Source organism: Mastigoproctus giganteus, chromosome 12, assembly GCF_048544385.1.
Source record: "Mastigoproctus giganteus isolate SK-2022 chromosome 12, ASM4854438v1, whole genome shotgun sequence".
Taxonomy (NCBI): Eukaryota; Metazoa; Arthropoda; class Arachnida; order Uropygi; family Thelyphonidae; genus Mastigoproctus; species Mastigoproctus giganteus.
Window position 1 is genome coordinate 151,356,880 of NC_143586.1, and position 15,523 is coordinate 151,372,402.

Here is a 15,523-nt window from a genome sequence, read left to right on the forward strand (position 1 = left end):
AGGCAACTTACTAGTTATACAGCCAATAACAAGTGCATCATCTATAGCTAATAAACTCTAAATGATATAAACTTATATTATAATCAAAATTTTCATTTAATAACGAGCAATATATTTTTAGACAACAAGAACAAAAATTTGGAGTACGCAGAAGGCAAAAATTCACAAATACAACAGTAGATGCATCAATATCAGTATATACAGAGAAGTAACAAAATAATCCAACCCACAGTTGGATGATTAATCCAAATTACATACCAACAATCTAAGTTATTAATAAAATTCAACTTCCGCTCAAGAGTAGGACCATAATAAATTATTCGGTCTCCACATTCACTTTTCAAATATCCATATTTTCAAGAGAATATCTATAGTAATGTTTCATTATTTCCCTTCATTTCTCTGGAATACAGATGCGCAGATTGTAACATCAGACCCATTGACGTACTCCTTTTTCCTGTTGTACATTATTAATGATATCCGCGACACTTGTGAACAACCGAAACTAATTTATTTCAACAGGCAGGAATTCCAGCATTTCTCAGAGATCAAGAGAGTTTTACCTTACACACAGCCGAGACGAGGCCCATTGGCTCGCGCTGCTAGTGACGTCAGATACCAACAGACTTTCAGCGCCCACAGAAGACTAGCTGTTCGTTAAAAGGCACGCACCCTACAAGAGAGCGGACGGAAGCCCCCTAACATTACTCTGCCGTTGAAGTGCTATCTTCAAGACACCTGTCCACTATAAGGTTCTGTGGTGGTCGTATACGGCGACACCATGATTCTCAGGTAGGAAAAGCAAATTGTTTTCTCTCTCTTCTAGTTAATTTATAGTGGGAGTAAACTGATCAGTGACAAGATAATTTAATATTCTCTACCAAATAAAAACTGATTTCAAGTTAAAAATTTTCGTCATCATATTGATCTCCAGAAGTATGCTAAACTTGTAAAAGTTTGTTACCTGGATGAAAATATAATACTGAAGGTAAAAAGAGATAGTGACGATTTATTTATAATGAATAACTTCAAATTAGGACGTATATACAAGTTGAAAGCGAAATAATAAAAATAAAGTTTCTTTCTATGGCCATTCAGCAAAAAGTTAGCTAATTTTACCGGATTTAATTTACCAAAAACTTTTGATAAACTAAATTCGGTAACAAAATTATTTTAAAATAAATTGGTAATGAATTGGTAACAGTGAATGGTACTGAAATAACATTTACTGCTAGTTTTCTAACTACATTAGCCGTTTTGCCACCAACTAAAATTTTATTAAGTAGAAAAAATTATCGATTGTCATTCTGGTTATGCAGATAATATTTGCCACAAAATAATGTAGTTTATCAGCTAATCAGCAAAGGAGAAGAGAACTATTGAAATGCAAAACTCCAGCGGATAACGAATCCCGTTGTTTGAGAGAGTCTATTAATACCTGGCCCTTCATATAATATTATATTATTGATTTCTAAGTGTGTATATGCACTTCATCATCGTACAATTCAAAATGATAAAAATGTTAAGATTTCTTTGGAGATATTATATTGCATAGAGACTAACCAGCGATTTCCTACCAATTTATGCACGGTGAATCAAACCTTAATTGAGAAGTTTGTACCTTCATATTGATTTTATAAGTGTGATATTTAACATGATGAATAGCGGTGTTTCTATTTCAACAAGGTTCCGATAGCAGTGGGTCGCGCAGAATCTTTCATGATCGATAAGAAATGCCAGAAACGCGAGTTGCAGAAAAAAAAAAAAGGGTTGCTCCATGCAAATTCAAAACAGGAAACCAAAGATGCAGCTAAGAAAGAAAAACATCGAGAATGAATCTTATTTCATTATTTAAGTGGGTTAGTTTTAAAATTCGAGCTCTTCATTCATTAAAATTGATCCGCATTTCGAATCGTCGGCATACCTACAGAGATATTTGAATTTGTGATTTAAAGGGCTCGAATTTTTCTACCATATTCTCAGCGGACTAGCCATTTATCAGTGGACAGCGTGCACATAAAGGAATTGTCACTATGCGGGCATCAGCAATAACCAATCATCCTCTTTATCATCAGTAGTACCAAATTCAATGTTTTTGATGTAACTTTTAAATAACGTTCCGATATAAGCAACCAACTAATTATTTTATATAAAAACGCATAATATTATGCGTTTTAATATAAAATTTGTTTAGTTGGTTGTTGTGAGTCGCATTCTACTGATTGATGGGTCAATAGATAAATGCGATAGTTAGAGTGATCGATGTGACCTTTTTCATCGGGAAGTTTCTAAGATTTTTAAACTACTTCTTCAAAAATAATTCTCCCATTTCCATTTATAAATATTTAATTCGTTAGTATAATAGATTCGTTAGTTTGTTGATGAAGAACTACGTGACTTAAATTGAACATCGGGCTTCCGCGCGAATTGTTTTTTTTTTTATATAAACACAATCTAAATCATTACAAAAAAGATATAATATTTCGAAAGGAAATACACGGTGATTCAAAAATAAATTAAAATTATTTAAATTGCAGTAATTTAAATATTGTATTTTTAATTATAGACTATTCAAAAATTATTAGAAAAAGAGCTAAAAAAAACCTAAGTGGATGAAGATGGCAATTTAAATTTAATGGAAATAAAACAAAAAAAATTTCACTAAGGAGTGAAATTACCTCTACTTCTCAGGTGGCGCAGCAGCGCTCAATCATGCGAACTTTTGAAGATCACAAAAATTTGCCTTTTTTCGTATTCATTGTGTCCATTTTTATATAATATTTGTTTTACAAACCCCTTCGAGCACATTTTGGCATTCATCAATAAAAAATATGAGGAATAACAAGCTGCTATCTTAATGGAGTGTTTTGGTTGATTAACATTACACAAAGCAGACATGATTTAATTTTTTTTCCCATTTATAACAAGAGCAAATTATCTAATGAAACGGAATGTTTTTGTTGCAGCAAATCATTCAGTTGTTACCAATCCATAAAGCAATACAGTTGAATCGTTTTATTCATAGTCAAAAAATGTCTTGTATAAATCGAAACGCTTCCCCTAAGCTATATTAATATTTATTTAAATAAGGGAAAGCAAGCAAACGTCCTGATAAATTTTGCAGTATTTACAACTGTAGTTTTAAATACTGAGAAAAGTCTAGAATCCAAACTTGTGTGGTTTCTGCATTTACTCTTTCCGAATATGGATACTGTAACGCTTCCGAACACTGTTTTATTTATTTTTTTATCTTTGCTAGACAACTGCTATTGGAACTGTTAACCGAGACTCTTCACTAAATTGATAATACCATAAATAAAATACCGGGGCATTCTCTATTGCATCTATAGCTACCAATAAAATTGCTCCTAAGGGAAATTTTACAATACTTTTCTTTATGCCCGGCATATATCTTAAGAAGAAACTTCATATATATATTTGTATGTAGAAAAAGTTCAGTTGATTATAAATCTACTTTGTTTAGAAAATTGCAGGATTATAGGGGACAGCTTATTTCAGCAATACTACTTACAGTCCCTACGCAGGACTTTGATATAGTTCTATATTTTTCTTCTTCGTGCTCGATATTTGTTTTTTACCACAAGTTGCGCTAATTTCTGATGTTTAAACTCATATTGTATTAAAAAAAAGGTATGCCAAGTTCGTGAAAAAACAAAATAATACAAAAATAAAGGCAGTTTTGCATATTCTATTTGAAAGCAAAATATTGCAAAACCCTTCATTCGTCTTTGAGTCTATATGCGCTTAAGACACATCCGGTAGTCTCCAAAATCCAACTTCCAGCAGGTTAAGTTATCTCTTTAAGTTATCTAATTCAAAATTCAATATTTTTACTTCTTTGTTAATGTGAAAGGACGGTGTAATCTGACCGATAGCAGTTTGCGAATATTGAAAATTATCCAGTTGACTACAATTTCAATTAGGATATTAAATCAATTATCAAAGTTTAGTACATTTCGGCCATAATAAAGTCTTTATTATATTCATACAGATGATAATAAGCTAAAAATGGCAATGTTTCAAAAATTCATAATTAATTAATTCAGGTGATTTATTCATTTTATCACCTGAGTTAATGCATAAATCAGAATACATTAATTCATGTTTAATAATAAATTTGATTTCTTAGGTAAATATCTCTGAATTTAGTAAAACCATGGACAGGATGATAAACAGCACTATAGGAATGAAATGCTACTTATTTTATTATAATTAGTGCAATCTTTATAGAAATCGGATTTTTAAGTCCAGTAGAAATTAAATCAGCCCGGCACTAACTCTACCATGTATTTTTGACAATAAATTTGTTCCAGAAACAAGTCAAAACAATCTTTAAAATGAGCGGTAGAATTCTAACACGACCCGAAGACGCCTGGAATTCTGCAAAGAGACGTCAATAGCAATAAAGAAATACTTAAATATTACGATTTCAGTAACACTCCAATGACGCACAAATTGATTTATTTCTATCTTCTCGGGAAACATAAATATTCTTTAAGGGTTTCAGCGAAATATTTCCATTCAAAAGGCAACCCAATTTGTCTGTAACGTGTTTTCAGTTTTAATAAATCTGCCGAAGTGTTTTCTTTTTGTCCCATCACAAGCAGTAAGTAAATAGTATATTTAAGTTTTTAAACTTCGAATTTGAAGATCGGATGCCGTCAGTGCCAAAACGTGGAAAATTCCGAAGCTAATTCCAAGAAAATGCTAATCCATGGTAAATTAACTTGTAATAAACAGCATTTTTTTAGTTTGGTAATACAGACGAGAGTTGATCTTCTTTTAATTTCCCACTTCAGTGTGTTAACACCTACACCATCATCACGAGATTCCTGTTTGAATCATTATATTAAAATCCACTTCTCTTTTACAGCAGTTCTTTCCTACCGAATATGGAAAATTAATGGTTCGCGTCAAAGGGACAGAGTTAACGATCCATAGAGGGCTTTGTAGCTGCAGCGACAGTAAAACGTACTGCTACCAGAGAAGCTGAAAAGGTGAAGAGTCAAAACTTTGATCGAATATTAAAGTTTTCAATAAATTCGAGTAGTTGATGGGAAAATTAGTAGGAATTATAACGGATGTCCATTTCACACTTGGTGAATGTTCATTGGAACGAGAACACTCGTAGTTAATTAATACTAGTTGGGAAAGAGTTTCCCTGTAATTCAATAATTTCATAGTGAACAGAATACTCTTCAGCATTCTGTTCACTATGAAATTATTGAATGCCAGCTATTTTACATTTCGAAGAAAACAGAAAATTTAAACTTTCTTTTCAGTCTTGTACTTTATTATTGTGTTCAAATTTCATTTCATCTTCGGTATTTTCGGCCCGTTTTTCTTGTGCGTTGATTGGGTTGAGGAGAAGAAGCTGTAATTGGTCCTCCCCACAGTATATACTTTGGTCTCAGCAAACTACTTCATATAGTATGCTAATTCATGTGGAATTTTATGGTGTTGTATGTGCTGAACATCCCGAAATACCTTCTCACTGAAATTTTCTAGAAGGAATTAGGTTAACTAAATTGTCCTTCTCCACGTCTTGAAAAGGGGCAGTAAATTCAAGACAATAATGGAGGACGTTTAAGTGGTGGCTGCGTTTCAGTGCAATGTTTGTCAAAGTTTAAAAATGGAATGCAGGGCCATGTCATAGCCTGATATATATAGATGCTATCCAATGCACAGAGATAAATGCAGTTGAAAATAACTATTTGAATACATTCCTAACGTAGTGATAGATATAGAAATGTATACTAATTAATCTAAGCGAGTATTAATTTATCTGTAATCTTAACGCGCCGACCTAAAATCTCTTAGGATAGTACTACTACAATCTACATTTTTGGTTTTATTTATTTAGAGAAAGAATTATCCACTAATTAGATTGTGTTTCCATTGGATTTTAAGTAAATTCCGTCGATTTAACTCAGGTTCTGGACCTTAAGAAACGCTAGCGTCAAATTGATGCCCTCTGTCTCTTTCGCTCTCTCCACATAACAGAGATTTTTCATCCTTTGCAGGCAAGTATAGACACATCCCCGCTTTGTATTTTAGAATAGAGCACCAGTGCATACGTTAACGCTAAGCCTGTCTCAGCCGAAACACAGAGTAACACTGAGATTGATTGACTCTCGAATAAAAGATCTTGTAATAAGTCTAGTGCTAAAATAATTCACAAACAATAAACTATAATCCACTTTACGCATGCGAATATTTGCGATATGTGGGAAAATCGAGGCTTTTCAGCTGCTTGAAACACGAGCGTATGGTATCATTACATTATACAATGTAGTGCACGGAAAAATACTATTTAGCAGGGCAATATTTCATTTACTCCTTTGTTAAATAGATCCTACTCTTCAAGTATTCTACCTGAAAAATTATGCTATTACGTTTCGATGCAGTAAGTAAAGCCTTCATTGAGGGCCATTCTTCCATGAATCCTCACGAAGCTCTCTTGTCGAGGGACTTCTTGACAGTTGTAATTAAATAGGCACCACCTGCCTATTTAATTACAACTTCCCTTCAATTCCCTGCTTCGCTGGAGATAGGGACTTATTGATTAAACATGAACCCTTGTGCGTTCATTGTATTCGTTTAGAGGCAATATATATTAATTCAGTTGAACGTATTACCTATTTTCTGGTACTTTGAGCTATAAACTTGTTTTGCTTATGTGATGCTATACCAACAAGATTTTTCATTAAAGTTTTCGTTTGTTTCTTTCAATGGCTGTTTTATTTTTGATCAAACAACAGACAAGTCTATGAAGAATAAAACAACTGATCTTTTGAGTGAACTGTAGAAAACAAGGGATACTAGTAAGAAAAAGGCAAATAATAGTACAATCCTGTGCTGTGGTTTCAGTATTATTGGTTTAAGACTCACCTATTTATCCATCGAGTAGTTAATGGTGAAAACGTGCGCCCTTTGCCATTCATTCTTTGACTGCCACAATTGAGATTACAAAGCTGTCAGCGCAGCAGCACCCTAAGGAAGTCAGCTGATAAGAATATCTCAGTCCATCACTGCAAATAAACAGAATTGGAAATATAAGGAAAATAATATGACTGCAGCGCTATCATCAGCAAACCATACATTTTAATTCAGGTGATGGACTTGTATAAAAGAGGAAAACATTGATTAATATTGTAGCATCTTGAGGAATGCTAGTGTTATTTGAGGAGTTAGAAGAAAAAAAATCATCCACCGCCCTCAGAATATTTTTTTAATGAAACCCCAATCACGAAAGGTATCGAAACCTACAGTACTTAGAACCATGCATGGATTGAAGAAGATGGAGAGGGCGGGATGCCGGAAACTGCTCTAGACACTAAACATGGATTTCGCCACTTCAAGCCTCCAATAAGCAAAGTGGTGGTATTGAGCTGGTTGATAAGAATCATCTACCACTCGTGGTCAAATGATTCTTAACTGTCCATTTTCAAGAAGAAAAAACAGACTATATTCACTATACGATGGAAACTGAATCATTCTAAGAAGGATTTAGTTTCAACAACGCACAACTTACAATGAAACAGCTGTAGCAAAATTCAGCAACACTCCTGATAAAAAAAAATAATAATAATAAACACTCACTGTCTTTCTGCGATAAATGATTCACAACTTTTTAAAAATAACATTTCTGGAAAGTCACTGTTTATTCAAAAATATAAACAGAATTTTTCAAATTCTTATTAACTCATATGAAAGACATCTCTAAGGGAACCAGAGATATTTCTCTTTTTAACTCATATAGACACATTCTCGGCCGAAGTTTAACATACTCATAGTTAACCGATTAAACAAACAGTTGAGTTGAATTGATCACTCTTTAAATCAATAATAACCAAACTACAGCAAATTAATTAAACTGAACTGTTTGTTTAATTGGAAATAAAATCAATTTTCGTTATTTTCACAATATGCTTTTACACACTCACTCCTGCTAGAATAATGCTTAGAGAGCAAGTTTGTTTACTGAGCTTTATTGATAACTGCACTGGGAATATAAGGATAAGATCTAAGGTCGAGTTTCGGTGTTGGAGATTTCGAAATGTTACATGAAGTATACAATGGCCGAAAAAAGGATTATTGATACGAAACAACTTTTAAAAGATTTAAACACTTTTCTAATACCTTCCCAGTAGGACCATAAAGATAATGATGGAAAATAAAAGATTTTACTCGATTGTACATTTTTAAAAAGGGTCTGCTACTTTTCTTTCTGTGAAGGAATCAGATTTTTTGTTCAATAAAAGATTTGGTTTAGGCACGATACTCAAGGGTAATTAATATTATATTCGTGTTTGTGTTAGATTTGTTTGTGTTAGTTCAAAGGGAAAAGAAAAGTTATAATTTTCGCTATTCCGAACTAAAAATTTTATAAATACTGGTTGCTAATTTTCATTTTTAATGTAAATATTAAATTCATGACAGTAATTACTGTGTTTGCGAAAAATGAAAGAACTTCGATCAAGGAACACAGTTTACTGAAAAAAATTAAACACAGAGTTTAAAAAGGTTGCGAAATATTTTGTTTGGAGCGTTGTAGCAATTCCATAATTATATTTTAGTTTGGCACACAGCTTATGCTACGTTATGCTTAAGTACACTAAGCAGCTACTTTATTAGGTGCATCTACCCTTTCATGGCATCAAGCGATCCTTCTGTAAGAGTACCACATTATAGAAGGAGCGTACCATGCAATATAAAGCTTTATGTTGCATATGTAGGGATGTTACATGTTTACAATTCAGTGGGAGAATGGGTATGAAGAAAGAATTAAGTGAGTTTGGACGTAGAATACTAGTCGGTGCCTGAAACGCCAGTATGAGTGTTTCAGAAACGGTAACCCTGCTGGATTTTCACATACGACCGTGTCTCTGGTGTTGAGATTGGTTCGGTAACCTAGACAACATCTAGCCAACGGCAAACCTGTGACAGAGACAGTTCTTTTATGTGAGATATCGACAGAGGCAGACAAGCCATTTGCAGAGTAACAGGAAAACTGCATTCAATTAAATGACAACCCAGTACAATTGTGGTACCCAAAGGGGGAATTTCAGAAAGCAGTCAATGACCTAACTGGGTTCTACTCCTGTCAGAAAAAAAAAAAAAAGTTACATCGTTCTCACGTACACCAACACTGGAGAATTCCCAAAACATTGATAAATTCCCTTTCCCTCTTATTTCACATTGAAGGTAGGCTAAGAATATGGCGAAAAGGCATGATTTCATAGTCCCCAATTGTCATATCCTGCCAGGTGTCAACATTGTAGGCTGGTAATGGTGGTGAATGCGGCGTTGTAATGATATCGGGAGGAATGTTTTCAAGCTGCACATTAGAACCCTTGATACTAGTGAATAATATCTGAATGACACAGGCTATCTTGAAATTGTTTTGGACAAGATGTATCCCTTGTCGAAAACGATTTTGCCCTTGTGACATGGCGCACTATCCTGTTAGAAGACTAATCTGCGAATGGGTTCTTCCAACAGGATAATGCGACAAGTCACAAGGACAGAATTGTAGAATGATTACAAGAACATGACAGTGAATTCAGTATACTAAAGTGCCCTCACCAGTTACCAGATCTCAATCCAAATCCAATTGAACCCCCTCTGAGATGAAGTGGAACGAGTTCTTCGGAGTTGCGTTCCGTAACCATCCAATTTACAACTGTGGGAATCAATGAGTCAACATGGACAAGTATCCTCGTAGCATGCTTTCGACACCTTGTTGAATCCAAGCTATTCCGAAAGTTAATTACTTCCGGTGAATTACTCGATATTAGGTAGTATGCCTAATGAAGTGTCCACCCACTCAATGTATAGTCTTCTGAATTCACATGAGAGTGAAAAACAAAATTCACTATTTGATTTCTAAATTAAAGAAAATGCTAAACAGCAGCCTAGATGTAATAAACTTCAAGCCTAACACTGTAACTATTGATCGTTATACTTTCCGAGGGCGAATAAAAGCGTTCCTGCCTGAGTACCAAATATTCATAATGAGCTCTGGCTACTTACTTATCAATTACACACTGTCTAGTCAATTTATTATCACCACCATATCGACTACCGGTTGAAGGGTGGCAATATTACAGAAATTATGAATCTTGTGAGCTGTTAGAGGATGTTGCAGACAAAGTGTTCCAAGACTGGAACACTTTACCTGAAACATAGTAGACAGAGAAGCAGTCACTGGGTCAATGGCGGCAGCCCACATCTCATCGATGGACGTGATGAACGCAGGCTCTCCTGTCTTGTGAAAACAAGACAGGAGAGCCTGCATTCATTGTTTATTATGTCTGTAAATTGGGTGTATACTGTCGTCGATTTGTCTGTTTGCTGGACGAAAAACCAAAGTTTCAGCGAGACAAAACCATATAGCCCTCACCTGAGACCAACCAATTCAGCCACTTTGTGATAATGACCCATAAAAAAATTCCTCGTGTCATTGAAGGGATCCCAACTCACGTACTTTTCATCCTGCGTAGGAAGGATGGTCATTATAAAAACCATGCCACCTGAGGGCACCGCATGACAGATAAAAATTCAAAAGATGCTTGAAATTACAATAATTGCTTAATTTTGTCTGTTATGTCCTTTGTGAAACACTCCAGTCTTACACTTTGCTTGCAAAATTGCGAAAGTTCATTTGTCTATGCGATTTTATTTGTTCTTATGAATTAAATCAGTGTTTCTGCAATCACATCTCGCAACCTGTGTGAGTTTGGCAGTGTCAAGGGATGAAAATAAAGGTGAATGTTTGAAGTGATAACAGGCGGTGATGAAAAAACTATCAATTGAAGATCAGAAACGGAAAATCGGATTAATTCGCCGAAGTGAAGTGCGATTCACCTTGTAATTAAATACTTTGTTAATAAATTATGTAACATATATATTTGTACATTTTTAAATAATTATTAAGTAAATTAGATGCAAAAACCACATAACAGTAATTTGTGATCACTGGAGATAGTCATTAAGACATTTAATTCGTTGGTCGCATTTGAGGCGTTATTGAAGCTAAAAACTTCACTTTGGCTCTTTCACTAAGAAAGAGGAGTTGTTTACAACCCACTGTCATTAAGTTTAATGAAAGTAAGTGTCATAAGTTCTAGACTGCATTTTTTAAATTAGAAAATGAAACTCCTCTTTACTGAGAAGTTTGGCAAGATGGTAATGGAATCGTAATTTTATTCTGGAGGGGAAGATCACGAAAAATGCTCTTACATGTTTTTTCTTTTCCATTAGAAGGCCGTCAGATGGTGCGTGTTTGTGTGTGTGTTCTTTTAATAGACACGCTGACGGACAAAAGGTGGTGCGGGAATCTAATAAGGAAGGAAAATGATTATGTATTTTTGCATGATCATCACAAACCTGGGAAAAGGATATTTTGAAAAAAGGATGTTAACTTTAGATTCTGTTTTTTTAACACTGAATAACGTGCGAATTGGCTTTAAAGTCCTTTCGATTCGCAGAGCATAACAAAGCAAAGAAAAAAAGATTTTCGTTGTTGATTGTTGAAGTTGGTGCGATGTATTAAAAAACAACATGAAAACTTTCTAGATTCAAATTTCATGTAGAAATGAGGCCTGCAAATAATTTTTGCTTTCTTTTAATACTTTCAAGTTTTAAACAACACGAAAGAATCAGTAATTTTGATATTACTCAGTGTTTCGAGGACATCGGGGGACCCGGTTCCATAGTTGGTTTCGATGGCATAGTTCTTTTATAATTATGTTATGACTATTTAAAAAACATTTGGTGAGCCCTTCTGTGTCGGGACTCAATGCTGTGCAAAAGGAGGTGCACTGGATGCGATGATTGTGGGTCCTCATAGAGAAGGGCCCAAATCTTTTTTAACTCTTTAATGTCCTTGTTCTTTAATAATAATAATAATAAAAGAATGAGGCCATTAAAATCAATAATGCATCCCTGAACTCGGATACTCAGATCTGCCATAGGTATATATCCAGAGGATATATTTTATATATCCTCGGGATATATTAATAGACAGAGAATATATAAATATGAAGACCAACTCAGAAATGAAGACCAACGTAGATTTAATATGTTTAAATTTGAAATATAATGAATGAAGACCATTTCCCAAATGATGTTCACCCAGTGACTACCGCAGAAGCACCATTTGGTCTTTTTTTGGAAAACTGTGTAGTTCAGCCTTTTCCTTAGAAGCTAAGGAAGCTTCTTGAAACCTTCAGCAAATTTATGCCACAGAACGTTTGCGCACGTACAAAGCTAAAAGATTGTGATATTCTAGAAAGTCTACAGAGAAAATGGTTCTGAATAAAAATACATTTTTGAAATTTGCACGGAATTAAGAGGACAAATTCCTAGCATTAATTGTAAAAGCTGGGTGCATATCTTCCATTTCCCACTTTGCACTCGAATGAAATTGAATTTTAAGCAGTAAATTCAGCAATAAAACAAAATGTACGTTGAGGTAGGTTTGGAGGCATCTTATCGAATTTGAAAATAAATCCGTCAAATTTATGCAATGACAAACAAGAAAATCCAAGTTATTAATTTTAAATGAAAGTTTTCATTGTTTGGTCAGCGTTAGCGATCTAAACTAAACAGTTTTGTTTGATAGATTCAACACGAGTTTAATTCAATTTACGAATTCTTCAAAAACTTTTAAAATGTATTTGTTGTTTTTCGTAAAAAAATTTAATAAAAATTAGTACGTCCTTTATTCATTTGTTTTATTTTAACTTCTTCTTCTTCCTCCTTCCTTCCCACCCCCTTCTGCTAATAACGGCTCATTCCACAATTTGGAAAAAGACTATCCTAATTTATTTTGAATTTCGACAATTAAGGGATGAAGCAGTAGTTAGTTTGTGTCTGTACATAGTGTGCGTGTACTATGGCTGGTTTCTTTGTGTAACTGGATAAAAACTAAATAACTAATAGTGAATACCATTCACTATAAGTTATTCGCCAAAATGAGTCATTTTACAGTCATATAATGATTAATTATCCATCGATCCTAGCGCCATATCTAGGTAGTTAGTTATGAACCAAATTAAATATAAATCTTAATTCCTGGGCCATTTTATTCTGGTTTTTAAAATGACTCAACAAGATATCAGGCTTTCCATATATAATATCCATATCCATAATATATGAGTCCCTCATCAATAACCACTCCACAACTGGGTTGCCAGGAAAGCTGGCTGGGACCGCCTTCTTTAATAAATAAAAAGAAAAAATCTCCGGATATCTGGAAAACGCTCTGCTCCTCACCACTGCCAAAATATCCGGGGATACTGAGGGGAACTGATCTCTTCACCCTTCCAATTTAGGCTCCCGATTCTGGAACGCCTTTTGATGTAACCAACGAATACACTGGATCAAAGCTTTCCAAAGTGAGTTTCGCGAAATTTTTCATTATAGTGGAGAGAAATTCTATGGGCAGTTGAATGTCATTCGTTAGCTGCTGCTTCTGATTTCTCTGTGTAAACATGTATAATATCTTCTGTAGGGCGGATCTCGAACTCAGTGAATGCGATCATCCAATGATCGTTCAGCATTGTACAAGTGTGATTAGGAGCTGTCGAATGTGGGGATGAAGATGGTACTTAGTCAATGATGGTGGTAGTGACGATATTGGTGGAATCACGAAATAGAGTCGATGGAGGTAATGGCCTAGACTGAAGGTGGAGCTGGAATAGGAGTAGTTCCCGGAATTGGTGGTGAACAACTCACCACCGCACTAGTGGTGAGTTGTTCACGTATGGTTAAAGTTTTATGTACAAAATCCTGCAGAAGATTGAATTTTTCTTTGGAGACTAAGAGAGATGATAATTTTCAGGAGAAAATGATTGAGAAAGAGGTTGATGAAAATCCAAGTAATATGAACAGGTGAAAAGAACATGCTTTCAGTCTTCTGGGCTGCCACCGTTATTACAGAGGGGAGAATCAGACAGATTTAATGTAACAAGTTTAGCGCGAAGGGAACCATGGCCAGTTAGAAGAAAAAGAGTGTGGTGACTTGGACAGAACCGTTTTAGTACAGACTTTTGGAAGGCAAAGGACTTTCTATATATTTTTCTAAAAATAATTTCAACCTAGGCTTCCTCAGTTTCACGCCCTGAAGGAATATCAAACTGGTCAGGGGACTTTAACCTAGAGGGGCAACAATAAGTTGTTCAAGGTTTTAACCAAGTTGGACAGTAACGCAATACGACGATAGGGCTTAACAGAAATAGGAGTACCAGGTTTGAAAATGCCTTCTTCCAAAGGGCAGGAAAAGTGGGCTCATTCAAACATTTGTTATTAAGATAGGGATAGAGTTTGTGTAGCCGTTTGATAAAAATTCCCTTGCGGTTATCAGGACAACAATCATTATTGACTTTAGAGTTCCGAATCAGCCTCCGCCTGGGCGAAGCAAGGAGTGGATTTAGAAGTAACGTAGACCCTGTTGAGAGACAATTTTTTGATGAGTAGGAAGGTAACAACTGGGGTTACCTGAAGGAGAAGTGCGTCAAGTATAGTGCTAATCCTGATAGTTGTCCAAGCCAGAGTTTCGGCATTGTAAAAGTCAACAGACTGGTAAATTTCTGGTGTGGTGAACTTTGTTTCTACAGAGACAATGAACCAGACACCAAGGGTCAGAATTACCTGTGATTAAGGCAAATGTTCTCCAAGTGAATCTTTTTTTGTCTTTTATGGCGTTTGTGTATTGCCGATATTCATTTTTAAGCTACTTAACATTGCGGTTGGCCAGCTCGTACGATGTCGTTGGAAGATGCTAAGATGGTCAAGTCATTACTGCACCACGGTGTTCAATGTTTAGGCAGTACTCTACTCTTAGTAGCAAAAGAGCAGGCCTTAAACAAAGAATTCTGGACATACAATGCAATGTCAGATTCAGAATACTTAGCGCGAGTAGTCATTATAGAGTCAAAGAATGAGAACTAAAGAGCGTAATCAAACCGAGACCATAATCCCTTTTCCCTTAAACGTATATTAATACGTTTAAGGGAAAAGCGGCGCAGGGCCTGCAGAGGGAAAGAAATACCTGGAAATGAAGACTAAGTCACAACGGTAGTTATCTCTGTGAACAATACAGCAAATGCCAGAGTTAACTGGCAGTCAGAAACAGTGGAAAGCATTGGCATATGAAATCGCAGTTATGTCCATATTACTTCAGAAGTAATACTGAAACCACTCTCTTCAGAAGTAGAGCTGAAAACTTGTTAGGACGGTTGAGAGTAACAAGTTGGTGAAAGAGAGTAATGTGTATCCCCTCAATAAGTCTTCCTTTAGAGCCAAAAGAAGAGGAAAACCAGATTAGAGACTTTGCATTGACATCTAAAATCATTAAAAGGTGTGCGCAACCAACAATAGCAATAACATTATCAAGGTATTTAAGAAAAACATTGATATCAGAAGTAAGATGGACAGTGTAAAGAAATTTAAAAACAAGAAATGTTAGCAGTCGAAACATGAATACAGACAGCAT

The 15,523-nt window shown here is 35.0% G+C and overlaps 1 protein-coding gene across 1 annotated transcript in view; it reads left to right on the top strand.

Annotated features, from left to right (window-relative positions):
• Positions 1 to 603: 603 nt before the first annotated feature.
• The window catches only part of LOC150077515 (uncharacterized), a 103,602-nt gene continuing 88,682 nt past the window's right edge, over positions 604 to 15,523 (top strand). Inside the window, exon 1 of the mRNA XM_090386373.1 lies at positions 604 to 792. Coding sequence (XP_090242499.1) covers positions 782 to 792 — 11 coding nt within the window. The 5' untranslated portion in view covers positions 604 to 781. The remainder of the gene's footprint in view (positions 793 to 15,523) is intronic.